Source organism: Oratosquilla oratoria, chromosome 31 (assembly GCF_046742065.1).
Source record: "Oratosquilla oratoria isolate Oo_2021 chromosome 31, ASM4674206v1, whole genome shotgun sequence".
Lineage (NCBI taxonomy): Eukaryota > Metazoa > Arthropoda > Malacostraca > Stomatopoda > Squillidae > Oratosquilla > Oratosquilla oratoria.
Window position 1 is genome coordinate 12042191 of NC_134807.1, and position 11953 is coordinate 12054143.

An 11953-nucleotide genomic window follows, 5' to 3' on the forward strand; every position below is an offset into this window, starting at 1 on the left:
GAGTTGGGAAGGGGGGGGAAAGTAAGGGGAGATGGGGAAGGGAAAGGGGGAGAAGGGGCAAGGGAGAAGGAACAAGGGAGAAGTGAGAAGGAGTAAGGGAGAAGGGGCAAGGGAGAAGGGGCAAGGGAGAAGGAACATGGGATATGGAATAAAGAAGGCACAAGGGAGAAGGAATAAGGAATAAAGGAGAAGCCATAAGGAATAAAGGAGAAGGAATAAGGAAGAAGGAACAAGGAAGAAGGAATAAAGGAGAAGGAATAAGGAAGAAGGAACAAGGGAGAAAGAATAAAGGAGAAGGAATAAGGAATAAAGGAGAAGGAATAAGGAAGGAACAAGGGAGAAAGAATAAAGGAGAAGGAATAAGGAAGCAGAAACAAGGGAGTAGGAATAAGAGAGAAGGGAGAAGCGAGAAAGGAGGAGACCAAAGCCTGTTGCCATTCGCCAGAACAAAACCGAGAAGGGAGAATCGAGAAAGGAGGAGACCAAAGCCTGTTGCCATTCGCCAGAACAAAACCCTTGAAGGGCGACACCCTGGTGTCACCGGCAACTGCCTAATCCGGGGCCACACCGGTGCTTCAGGAAGATCCGGAGTCCTAACACGGTTCCTCCTCCTCCTCTTCTTCCTCTTCCTCTTCCTCCTGCCTGGAGCGCCGCCGCTGCGTAAGCCGATTTCCAACTCCATTCCTACCTCCCCCCACCCACCCTTCCCCGAATCCCCATTCATCATCGTCATCATCCCCCAACTTCTGGGGTTCCTCATCCTAGATTCCAATTCACGGGCCGGGATGAATACACGAAACTATTCAACCTCGCAGATGGTAACAACGCCCATCCCCCCATCCCCTCTTCTCTGCAGCAGAAGCAGCCTGACGCAATGAACTGGAGTTGTTAGGGGTGGTGGCACCCGTTGGCACTGTCCGCGGCGCCAGACTATTCTATTCGCCTTCGTGGTATCCTTGGGATTGACTACGGTGCCAACACAAATGGCACTGGTACTGGCACCCCCTCCCCACACCGCCTTCCACACCCCCGAAAGTCTTCCTCAGATTCTTCTTCCTTTCTTTCCTCCTCAAGTTTCGTTTTTCTTCTACTTCCACTTCCACTCTCGCTTCCTCCCTCCTCTTCAACTCTCGCCACCTTTCTCATCCCTTTCTTCCTCCACATTCTCCCTCTCCTTTCTAGTCTCTCATCTTTTTAGTATCTTACTATTTAGCTTTTCCTTTCCTTCTTCCAAATTCCTCGCGTCTCCCTTCCTCCCTTCAAGTCTTCTCTATCCCTTCCTCCCTTTTTTCCACCTCTACTTTATCCCTCCCTCCCTCCTTTCACGGCTTCTTCCCCCCTCCCTCCCTCCTTCCTTGTCTCTTCTATCCCTCCTTTCTACACTCCCTCCCTTCTTCCACGTCTCCCTCCCTCTCTCCTTTCATGTCCTCCTTCCCCCCCTCCCTCCTTCCTTGTCTCTTCTATTCCTCCCTTCTACACTCCCTCCCTCATTTCTTTCTTTAACGTCTCCCCCTTCCCTCGCTCCCTCCTTCCACATCTCCCCTCTTTCTCCTTCCAAGCCTCCTCGTCGGCAAATCTCCGCCTTGCTACTTCTCAAGCTGTCTGCTTGAATTGCTTGCATAAACCTCAACATGCAGACCCGCGCGATGCCACACAAGGATGTGTACACGCACACGTGTACATGCTAGACAACACTTACGCACGTACACACGTGTGGACAATGTTGACGTACGTACACACAACGTAGGATACTGAAAGTAATAAAAATTACGCATACAGAGACCATTACGTGCACATCCTTGTTGCACGCACGCACGCACGCACACACAAAGTCCTTCACCAACGGGAGTCACTATCCCTGGAATCCTATTCCACCGCTCCTTTGACGGTTGTCTTCTTTTTCGGGGACTTGTTAGAATGCACGTTCACGTTTTCGTCTTCGTCTTCGTCGCTGTTTTCTTCCTCGAGATTTACGGCAACATTGCTGCGTCCTTCCACACCACGCTCCTACACCCGGTCTCGTCTCACCGCCATTAGCCCTTCGCCATCCTCACTAGCCCTTCGCCATCCTCACTAGTCCTTCGCCATCCTCACTAGCCCTTCGCCATCCTCACTAGCCCTTCGCCATCCTCACTAGTCCTTCGCCATCCTCACTAGTCCTTCGCCATCCTCACTAGCCCTTCGCCATCCTCACTAGCCCTTCGCCATCCTCACTAGCCCTTCGCCATCCTCACTAGCCCTTCGTCATCCTCACTAGTCCTTCTACATCCTCCTCCTCTTCATCTTCCTTAATCCTTCGCCATCCTCACTAGTTCTTCGCCATCCTATGTCGACGTGATAAGAGCTACTCTCCCTGGCTGTAGATCCCTCTTTCGAGGTTATTTTCGAAAAATATTCTCAAGTTGTAATCCTAAAGTTAGTGATTTGTATAGTCTACGTGTAAAGGAGATTTTTTTCTCAAGTCGCCAGTCACCATTTTTTTTTTTTTGTCGACCCATTAAACTCCGATGACAAGATTCCTCTTTCCATTTGGTCAAATAAAACAAAATATCATAAAACACCAAAATGTTTGATCAAACACCAGAAAAATATGACGTCAGTCCTCGCGCGAAGCGAGTACTGACGTCATATTTTTCTGGTGTTTGATCAAACATTTTGGTGTTTTATGATTTTTTGTTTTATTTGACCAAATGACAAGGAATCTTGTCATCGGAGTTTAATGGGTTAATGAACATTATCACTTTAAACAAAATTGATTTAATTATTATCTTATGAAAAACAAATCAATAAAACAAGAGTATATCCAACTACTCGCCAGCGTGGACAAAAGCCCACCAGTTCAGAACAAGGGGGGGGGGGGGAAATCTCCTACATACCCATCTCCTTTCTCCTCCTCCTCCTCCTCCTCCTCCCCCAACACCACGCCTTTCCTCTCCACCATCTCCCTTCCCTTCCCTTCCCCGTGCTATGTTTAATACTTCTTTAGGTTGTTGCACTGTTCGCTCTCTCCCCTCTTCCTCCTCCTCCTTTCACTCCTCGCTCCTCTTCCCCTCTTCTTTGTTCTCTACTCTGCGTCATTCCTCCCTTCCTCCTCTCCCCTCCCCTCCCCTTCCTTCCCTTATCCTTCCTCCATCCCTCCCTCTCCTCCCCTGTTATTGATTCAACTGCTTTCCCAATGGTCGCATAGCCGCCTACGCTGTGTTCCCCTATTTATCAATACTCCCCCCCTCCCCCCCTTCTTTTTATCTTACCCCTTCCCATTTCCTTTAGCCTCCCACTCCCTTTCACTTCTCCCTCTCCCCTCCACCCCCTCCCCCCGTCCCGTCCCAGCCACCCTCAGGGTAAGGTAAATTTCCCTGCGGGTCCTTCCATAAGGTAGGCTTCCTTAGGGAGTACAATCTACAGGACCTTCTCTTTATGTCCCCCTCTTCCTCTCCTCCCTTTCCTCATATCCCCCCACTTCTCTTTTTCCTCCCCCCTCTTCTCTTTTTCCTCCCCCCTCTTCTCTCTTCCCTCCCCTCTCCCTCTTCTCTCTTGTCCCCTGTTCTCCCATTCCTGACTCTTCCTACCCTTCCTTCTCCCCTTTTCCCCTCTCCCTACTCTCCCTCTCTTCTTCCCCTCTTTTCTCCCCTTTTTTCAATCCCTCCCCTTCCTTTACCTTATTCTTTTCCTTTCTTTCCCCTCAAGCTCCTTCCCCTTGCGAGCACACACACATTTGGTCGCTTCCCTTTCCCCTCTCCTATTCCCCTCTTTATGATTCATACTTCTTTCCCCCACTTTTCTCTGTCCTTCCTTGTCTACCCTCGCCTCTCCCCTCTTTCCAACCCTCATCCTCTTCTCCCCTTTCCTACTGTCCCCTTCTAACTTCACCCCCCCCCCGAAAAAAATCTCCCCTCTCCCAATGCGTCGCGTCTTGCTTTCTGTCACCTTACCTTCAACACCGACCAGAGTAGTTTGGCAACACAAACGTGCACCGACGCGTCTAAACCGAAGCCAAACCATAATCGGAGGGTACGGACGCGACGACATGACGTCACGAAATGGGCAGTACCAAAACCTTCCCCCGGGGGTAGATTAAAGTCACGTTCGATTTCGTGGCTCCTCGCCCGGGGCAGAAGGTCCTCCTCACGACCCTGGACGAAAGGAAAGTCTCCTGGAAGACCCTCAGGTCTCCATGCGGGAAGGCAGTCTTACCTGATCTCCCGCTAGACTTGCGAAGCGAGGTCTTGTAAAAAACATTGGAATCGGCGTTAGGGGACCATAGCAGGGCCGTCTATTTTGCAATGGGAGAGAAAGGTAGTACGGGCCTCTGAAGGGGAGTAGGGGCCTCGGAAGGGGAGTAGGGACCTCGAGAGGGGAGTAGGGGCCTCGGAAGGGGAGTAGGGACCTCGGAAGGGGAGTAGGGACCTCGAGAGGGGAGTAGGGGCCTCGGAAGGGGAGTAGGGGCCTCGAGAGGGGAGTAGGGGCCTCGGAAGGGGAGTAGGGGCCTCGAGAGGGGAGTAGGGACCTCTGAAGGTGAGTAGGGACCTCTGAAGGTGAGTAGGAACCTCGGAAGGGGACATAAAGGGGGAAATGTGAGCACTGAAGGGAATATGGGAGCACTGAAGGGGACATGGGAGCACTGAAGGGGACATGGGAGCACTGAAGGGGACATGGGAGCACTGAAGGGGACATGGGAGCACTGAAGGGGACATGGGAGCACTGAAGGGGACATGGGAGCACTGAAGGGGACATGGGAGCACTGAAGGGGATATGGGAGTATTAAATGGAATATGGGAGCATTGAAGGGGATATGGTAACACTGAATGGGGATATGGGAGCATTGAAGGAGATTTGGGAGTATTAAATGGAATATAGGAGGATTGAATGGAGTATATAGGAGCACTGAAGAGGATATGGGAGCACTGAAAGGGAAACAGGAGCGTCGATGGGCTGAAGGTGTAAATAAAGGGGGAAATTACGAGTGTCTAAGAAGGGTTAAGTTGAAGACGGAAGTGTTGGGGACTCGAATGGCGTCGAGTGTGTACAATGGCGACACGGGGTGTACATGGATGCACAAAGTGTACAAGGCCAGCTCAAGGGAGGCGGCACACTAGGTATTTCTCGCTAGCATGCTACTTGCTTTTGCTATTTCGAGTTGAAACGATTTCGTTTACCATAGTTTTTTTAATTCTACAAATGTCAAATTACTCTTGCGTCATGCAATGAGAATCTGAATGACGAACTAGAAAAGTTAAACCTAGAATACGAATGTTAGACACCTTGTTGAGATGTTCTTACGGGAGTCTAGAATATTGTAACCCAAGTCGTTTCTACTCAAAAGCAAGTAGCAAAAGCAAGTAGCATGCTAGCCTAGTGTGCCACCACCTTAATAGTGCATGAGAGGAGTGCAAGGGGCATGAAGGGGTCATGCACGGCGTAGGGGGAACCTAGTAGTGTGGCCGGGGGTGAAGAAAATGTACACAGAAAATGTGCTTAAAGTATGGGAAGGGTCATGCAGAAGACCAGAAGCGCATGGCAGGATACAAGAGTACGAAAAACAATATCAGGAGGGACTGGCAATAGCAGGGGAAGAACTGCAAGAGAGAGAGAGAGAGAGAGAGAGAGAGAGAGAGAGACGGGGGGGAGAAAGAATGGGAGGGAGAGAGGGGAATAGGGAAAGAAAAAGAAAGGCAGGGAGAGAGGAAGAGATTAAGAGGAAATGAATGGGAGAGAGAAAGAGAAAGAGAAAGGGAGAATGAGGAAGAGGAAATGAAAGAAAAGAGAAAGAAAGGGAGAGGAAGAGGAAATGAGAAAGGAAGGGAGAGAGAGGAAGGGAGAGAAAGGAAGAGAGGAAGAGAAAAAAGGAAGGAAAGAGAGAGGAAGAGGAAGACGAATGGGAGAGGGAAAGGGAGAAGGAGGGAGAGATGGGAAGAACAACCAATCACAGAAATCTTGCTACGGATCAAGGGAACAGAAGGGAAGGGAAGGGAAGGGAAGAGAAAGGGAGGGAGTGAGGGAGGGAAGAGATTTGGTACCGAATACAGAGCATCTTTCATTGGACACAGAGATCAGATGCGAGCTTAAGGACCCTGGGAGAAAGGAGGGAGGGAGGGAGAGAGGGAGGGAGGAGGGAGCGAGGGAAGAAAAAGGGAGCCTTGGAGAGGAGCTTCGGAGAGATAGACAAAGCGTTCTACTCTACTCTCCCCATCGATTACAGAAACTCGTCCACAAAGCCTCCATAACTTCCCACCACTGGGGTTTGTTGGTGGAGGATGATGGGGGTGGATGGGGGTGGAAGGAGGTGGAGGAGGATGGGGGTGGAGGTGAGGTGGGGGTGGAGGGAGGTGGAAGTAGATGGGGTGGAGGGAGGTGGAAGTGGATGGGGTGGAGGGAGGTGGAAGTGGATGGGGGTGGAGGGAGATGGAAGTGGATGAAGATGGAGGGAGGTGGAAGTGGATGGGGTGGAGGGAGGTGGAAGTGGATGTGGTGGAGGGAGGTGGGGGTGGATGGGGGTGGAGGGAGGTGGGGGTGGAGGGAGGTGGGGGTGGATGTGGATGGAGGGAGGTGGGGGGAGGGAGTGCTTGTAATACGCTCCTTTAATCCTGCCCGCGATATGGAGATGACGCATGCGCGCGGCGAAGCGAATTCGATGTCAAACGAAAACATTAGTATTTTGATTTTTATCTTCATTTTTATCATTATTGTTGTTATTATTACTATTACTATTATTGTTATTATTACTATTACTATTGTTGTCGTATGCATTATATTAGTTATTTTGCACTAAATATTAATGGACTAAACTGACCAAAAACCTCATCTCAAAAGCAAAATTCACCAGCTACGTAATGGTAAGCTAACAGAACTAACAGAACTTAAACCTCAACATTTAAAAAAGCATAAAATAAAAAAAATATTTATATTAAACCTAAAAATAAAAATAGAACAAGATGAATAAATACATAAATAGAAATATATAAATAAATCACAAACAAGATTCGAATATGGGATCAACATGGGAGAAGGGAAGTAGGTAAGATAGGAAAACCTGAAAGAGAGAAAGAGAGAAAGAGAGAGAGAGAGAGAGAGAGAGAGAGAGAGAGAGAGAGAGAGAGAGAGAGAAAGAGCGAGAGAGAGGGGCAGGCAGAACGGGGAGGAGATAATAGGAGTGATAATCAGGGAAGAGGCGATAGGGGTGAGATAATAGGCGAGGCGATAATGGAAATAACGATAATGTGAAGGGGGAGTACATGGGAGACGAGAGGAGGAGAGGAGAAGAGAGGAGAGGAGAGGAGAGAAGTGGAAAAATACATGAAAAGAGACGAGCGAAAAGATGTGAAGAGCGGGGGGGGGAGAATTGGGGAGAGGAGAGAGGAGAGTACGAGTGAGAGGAGAGAGAGAGAGAGAGCAAGAGACAGAGAAAAGAAGATAGGAAAGAAAAGAGAAAAGGAGAGAGCGAGAGGGGAGAGAGAGAGAGAGAAGAGAGGAGAGAGGAAAAAAGAGAAATTGTGGAAAGCGAGGAAAGAGGAATGAGAGGAGTGAGAAAAGTGGACAAAAATTTTCTTCACGCTTCTACGATCAAAGTAATATTGTGTCCCACACAGCAATGAGCAATTCTGAACAACGAAAACAAAGGCAATGCGTGTCAGGTCACCTGTGCCCTCCCATTGACCTCGCCGGGAAGAAACGTTCGACAACAGACCAAACGTTTTCTGTTCGTGTCAATTTATAGATTTTATTCTGGCTAACGCCAAATTGTCTTGGTCCCTAGAAATGGGGTGGGGGTGGATTCTTTGGAAGCAAATTGTTTTGTAACTAATCTTTATATATTTTGTTTTGGCTAGCGTCATACTGTCATATATGGTACTGTGGGGGGACCACAGAAATAAGCGTGTATACCTTTAATGAGGAAGAGGTGGAGTGGGGGTGGGTGGGATAGAGGGAGAGGGAAAAGGGAGAGGGAGGGAGAGGGACGGAGGGAGAGAGGGAGAGGGAGATAGAGGGAGGGAGAGAGGGAGAGGGAGGGAGAGAGGGAAGGAGAGGGAAGGAGAGGGAGGGAGAGAGGGAAGGAGAGGGAGGGAGGGAGGGAGGGAGGGAGGGAGAGAGTAGAGGGAGGGGAGAGAAAAAGACAAGTAAAAGAATGTAGAGAAAAAAAAGGACATTGGGGGGAGAAAAGGACATATACAAAGGAAAATAAGGACAGAAAAAGAACAACGCATAGAGGGAAAAGGAAGGTCCGACGAAGGAGGGGGGGAGTGGGTTGGGGGGTGGGTGGGGGAGGTTATGCAAGGCAGAAAAAAAAAAAAAAAAAAAAAAAAAAAAAAAAAAAAGAGGAGGCGAAGGTAGAAAGGACGGAGAGAAAGAAAAACATGCAACTGGATAAAAAAAAATCCGAAAGGGGAGTGGAGGGAGTAAAATAAGGGTACGTAAAGAACGGAGAAAATTTAATCTGAGAAGGGTGGAGAGAGGAAGATAAAGAAAAAGAGAAAAAAAAATTCAGGAAGGGGGGAAAGCATGGATGGGGGGGGAAGTGGGAAGGGGAGAGGGTTGAGTACAGAAGGGGAAAGATGAGGGGAGAAAAGAGGGGAAAGGGTAGAGCATAAAACCGGGAGAATCATTGGTTAAATTCTTCGCTACGGAGAGAGGTACCACAGAATTAATAAAATCCCTTGGCGCCAAAAAGACCGAGGGGTAAGAAGGGGAAAGAGGGGGAAAGAGGGGGAAAGAAGGGGAACAAAGTACCAAGAGAATCGTTGAGGTGCCACGGGAGATGAATAAAATCACCTGTCGGTAAACAAAACAAGAGGGAAAGGTACCATCAGGTACGGAAGGGGGACTGAGGATGACCACAGCTAACTGGTGCCAAGGTGCCAAAAAACTTAAATAAAATCGCCTGGCGCCAACCAAGACGAGAGATCCAGTACCGTCTAGAACGGAAGGAGAGTCAGACAGCGAAGACAAATGTTTAAGGAAAATAAGGAAGGAAAAGTTTAGACGAAAGTGGAAAAAGATGAGGGGAGATCAAAGAAGGGGAGAAGGGGAGGGAACGAAAGAGGGCACAGAGGTGACAGAACGAAAGAGGGAAGAGGAGGAGGGAACGAAAGAGGGGAGAGGGGGAGGGAACGAAAGAGGGGAGAGGGGGAGGGAACGAAAGAGGGGAGAGGGGGAGGGAACGAAAGAAGGAAGAGGGGGAGGGAACGAAAGAGGGAAAGGGAACGAAAGAGGGGAGAGAGGGGGAGGGAACGAAAGAGGAGAGGGAAGGGGAGGGAGGGGAAGGAAACGAAAGAGGGGAAAGAGGGTGAGGTTGCGAAAGAGGGGAGATGGAACGAGAGGAAAAGATAACCTAACATGGAAAGAGGGAAGAGACAGAAGGGAGAGGGAACATTAAGGAATAGCGAAAACAACGGAAATGGGGATAAAGTGATGAACATAGGAGAGGGAGGAGAAGGAGGAAAGGAGGAAGAAAGCTGTGAAGAGGGAGAAAGGGAGTGAAGAGGAAGTGAGGGGGAGGAACGGGTAGATGGGAGGGGGTAGATGGCGAGGGGGAGAGGGGGGGAGTTAGAGAGGGGGAGGGGGGAGAATGGGAGAGAACTGTTACGAAGGAGAGTGAGGGAAGCTTTATAAAAATGAGAGGGTGGAAGAGAAAGAAAAATGAATCAGCAGCAGCAGCAGCAAGGGGAAAGGGAAAATGCGGGAATAAGAGAAGAAAAATAAGGACAGGGGAGAGGAGAGGGGGAGAGGGGGAGGAGAGGAGGAGGGGGGAGAAAGGGAGGTGTGGAGAGCCTATGTGTGGAGGAAGAGGCTAAGGTGATGACAAGTGAAAAAGGAGGAAGGAAGGAGAAGAGGAGGGGAGAAGAGGAGGGGAGATGAGGGGTGAAAGAGAAGAGGGGGAGGAGAAGGGGGGAAGAGAGGAGAGATGGTGGGAGGGAGAAGAGGGGAGGAGAGGAGGGGAGAAGAGAAGGGGAGATGAGGGGGAAAAGAGAAGAGGAGGAGGCGAGGAGGGAGAGAGGAGGATAGGAGGGGAAGAGAGGCGAGATGATGGGAGGGAGAAGAGGAGAGGAGAGGAGGGATGGCGAGGGGAATTAGGGGAGGGGAACGGAGAGGTAGGTGAGGGGAGCGAGAGAAGGGGAGCGGAGGGGAGGAAGAGTAGGGTGCGAGGGAGACGGGGAGGGGGTTGAGGTACAGGAAAAGGGGAAAGAGGGGAACGGATGAGGGGAGGGAGGTGAGGGGAGAGGATTCGGGTGGAGTGTGACGGGGGAAGGTAGAAGACAAGAAGGAGAGACCAGAGGGAATGGGGGAGTGAGGTGCTGAAGTGGGAAAGTATTGAGGAACGGAAAAAGCGGAAGAGAGAGAGAGAGAGAGAGAGAGAGAGAGAGAGAGAGAGAGAGAGAGAGAGAGAGAGAGAGAGAGAGAGAGAGAGAAGGGAAACGGAACGCCAAGCGGAGGAACGGAGGGTCGACGGGAGAGTCTGCGGCAGCGGCGAGTGTATTAGTTAGGCCGCGCTTGCGACTCCCCCCCCTCCCTCCCCCCTACCCCCGCCGGTCGTGATCAATGGCTGCAAGCGGCGACTTCATAAACTTTACAGGTGTGGAGAGAGATTCACTGTCCTCAGGTGAGTGAGGAGGCGAGGAGGTAGTGAGGAGGGTAGTCGAGAGGGGAAGTGGAGTGGAGAAGAGGGAAAGAGAGGTGGAGAGGTGGAAAGGAGAGGGGTAGGAGGGAGTGAGGTTATGGAGGGAAGGAAAGGGAGAGGGAGAAAGGAAGGAAATTTCCCCCCACCCCTATTTAAGTTACGGTCGCGCCACTATACTGCCAGAGTTAGAGCCTGTAAACACATTTGATTGACCTCCCTGTAAGGCGACATGCCAAGAGTACGAATTGAGTATAAATCCATCTATATACCAAGGGCTTCTTCCGTCTTGTAAGGCAGGCAGCCAAACCAAAGGCATGTACCCACTCCCACCCATTCCACTCCGATCCACCACCCTCCTCCCCCCCACTCCCATCTTAGCTCCTCCTGGATGAAGGGTCATCCCTATCTCCAGCCCACTGCCCGGGTCAGAAGCAATGCAGCAAGACACAGTACATCCACAGTAATAAATAAATACGTAAGAGTACTCACCAGTAATCCTGTCTCAACTGAGGGCAGGAGAGTGATTCTTGCGCCATCTCCGATGCGGTTGTCCACAAGAGACCCTTCGCGCAGATGTCTGAGGAAGAGAAGAGGCAGACGTTAGTATACAAAACCAACTGTCGTTTAACCTGGAGTGTTTCAACACCCCCAGGGAGTGCTAGAACGTACAAAGACGGCTGGAAAAGTCGTTCTCCTAAGTCATTACCAGCTATGGCCCCGTAACTTAAAGTATAGTGAGCGCTACGCTACCCTAACTGCAGAATGGCACTGTGATCGGTGAGGATACACTACTGTAAAACAAGGCATGGAGCGATATTCCTTTCGGACAAAAACACCGGTAAATTGCAGGTGCCAAATACAATGCACCAAGACGTGATAAAAGATGAGGAAATGTGTTACAATGTTATGACTAAACTTTGTAAAACTGGATGAAAACAATTAGGAAAACACGCACACTCGCGGGAGGTAATAGTGACGTCATGTCGCTGTATCTAGGTCCCAAATCACAGAACCAGTGCGCGCCTAAGAATGATATCGACTCTTGAGTTTTTATTCTATTTTATTTTTTTCTTTCGGAGACTGGAAACGCTAACAGTTCCATCTAAATGCATTATACATAGGCTCCAGTTCCTAGCCAGTTCTGGGGGATTGCCTGTCTAACTCCTGGTGCCCTTTATTCTTCACGAAAAATTACGACTGGAATCTGAAATGTCACGGTGGTAGCGGACATTGAGGGCGATCGTCACGACCGGAAGGTGGAGGGGGTGGGTGAGGGGGTGGAGGGGGGTCAGATCCTTTCTGCAATGCAGGTCCACTACACATCACAACTTTCGCAAAAGT

The 11953-nt window shown here is 49.9% G+C and overlaps 1 protein-coding gene across 2 annotated transcripts in view; it reads right to left on the reverse strand.

Moving 5' to 3' along the window:
* Window positions 1-11953, reverse strand: part of stx (ubiquitin-like domain-containing protein stuxnet) — a 475332-nt gene that overhangs the window by 422027 nt on the left and 41352 nt on the right. For both annotated transcript variants that reach the window (XM_076213308.1, XM_076213307.1), the window contains exon 2: window positions 11102-11189. In XM_076213308.1, the coding sequence (XP_076069423.1) occupies window positions 11102-11189 (88 nt within the window). The remainder of the gene's footprint in view (window positions 1-11101; window positions 11190-11953) is intronic.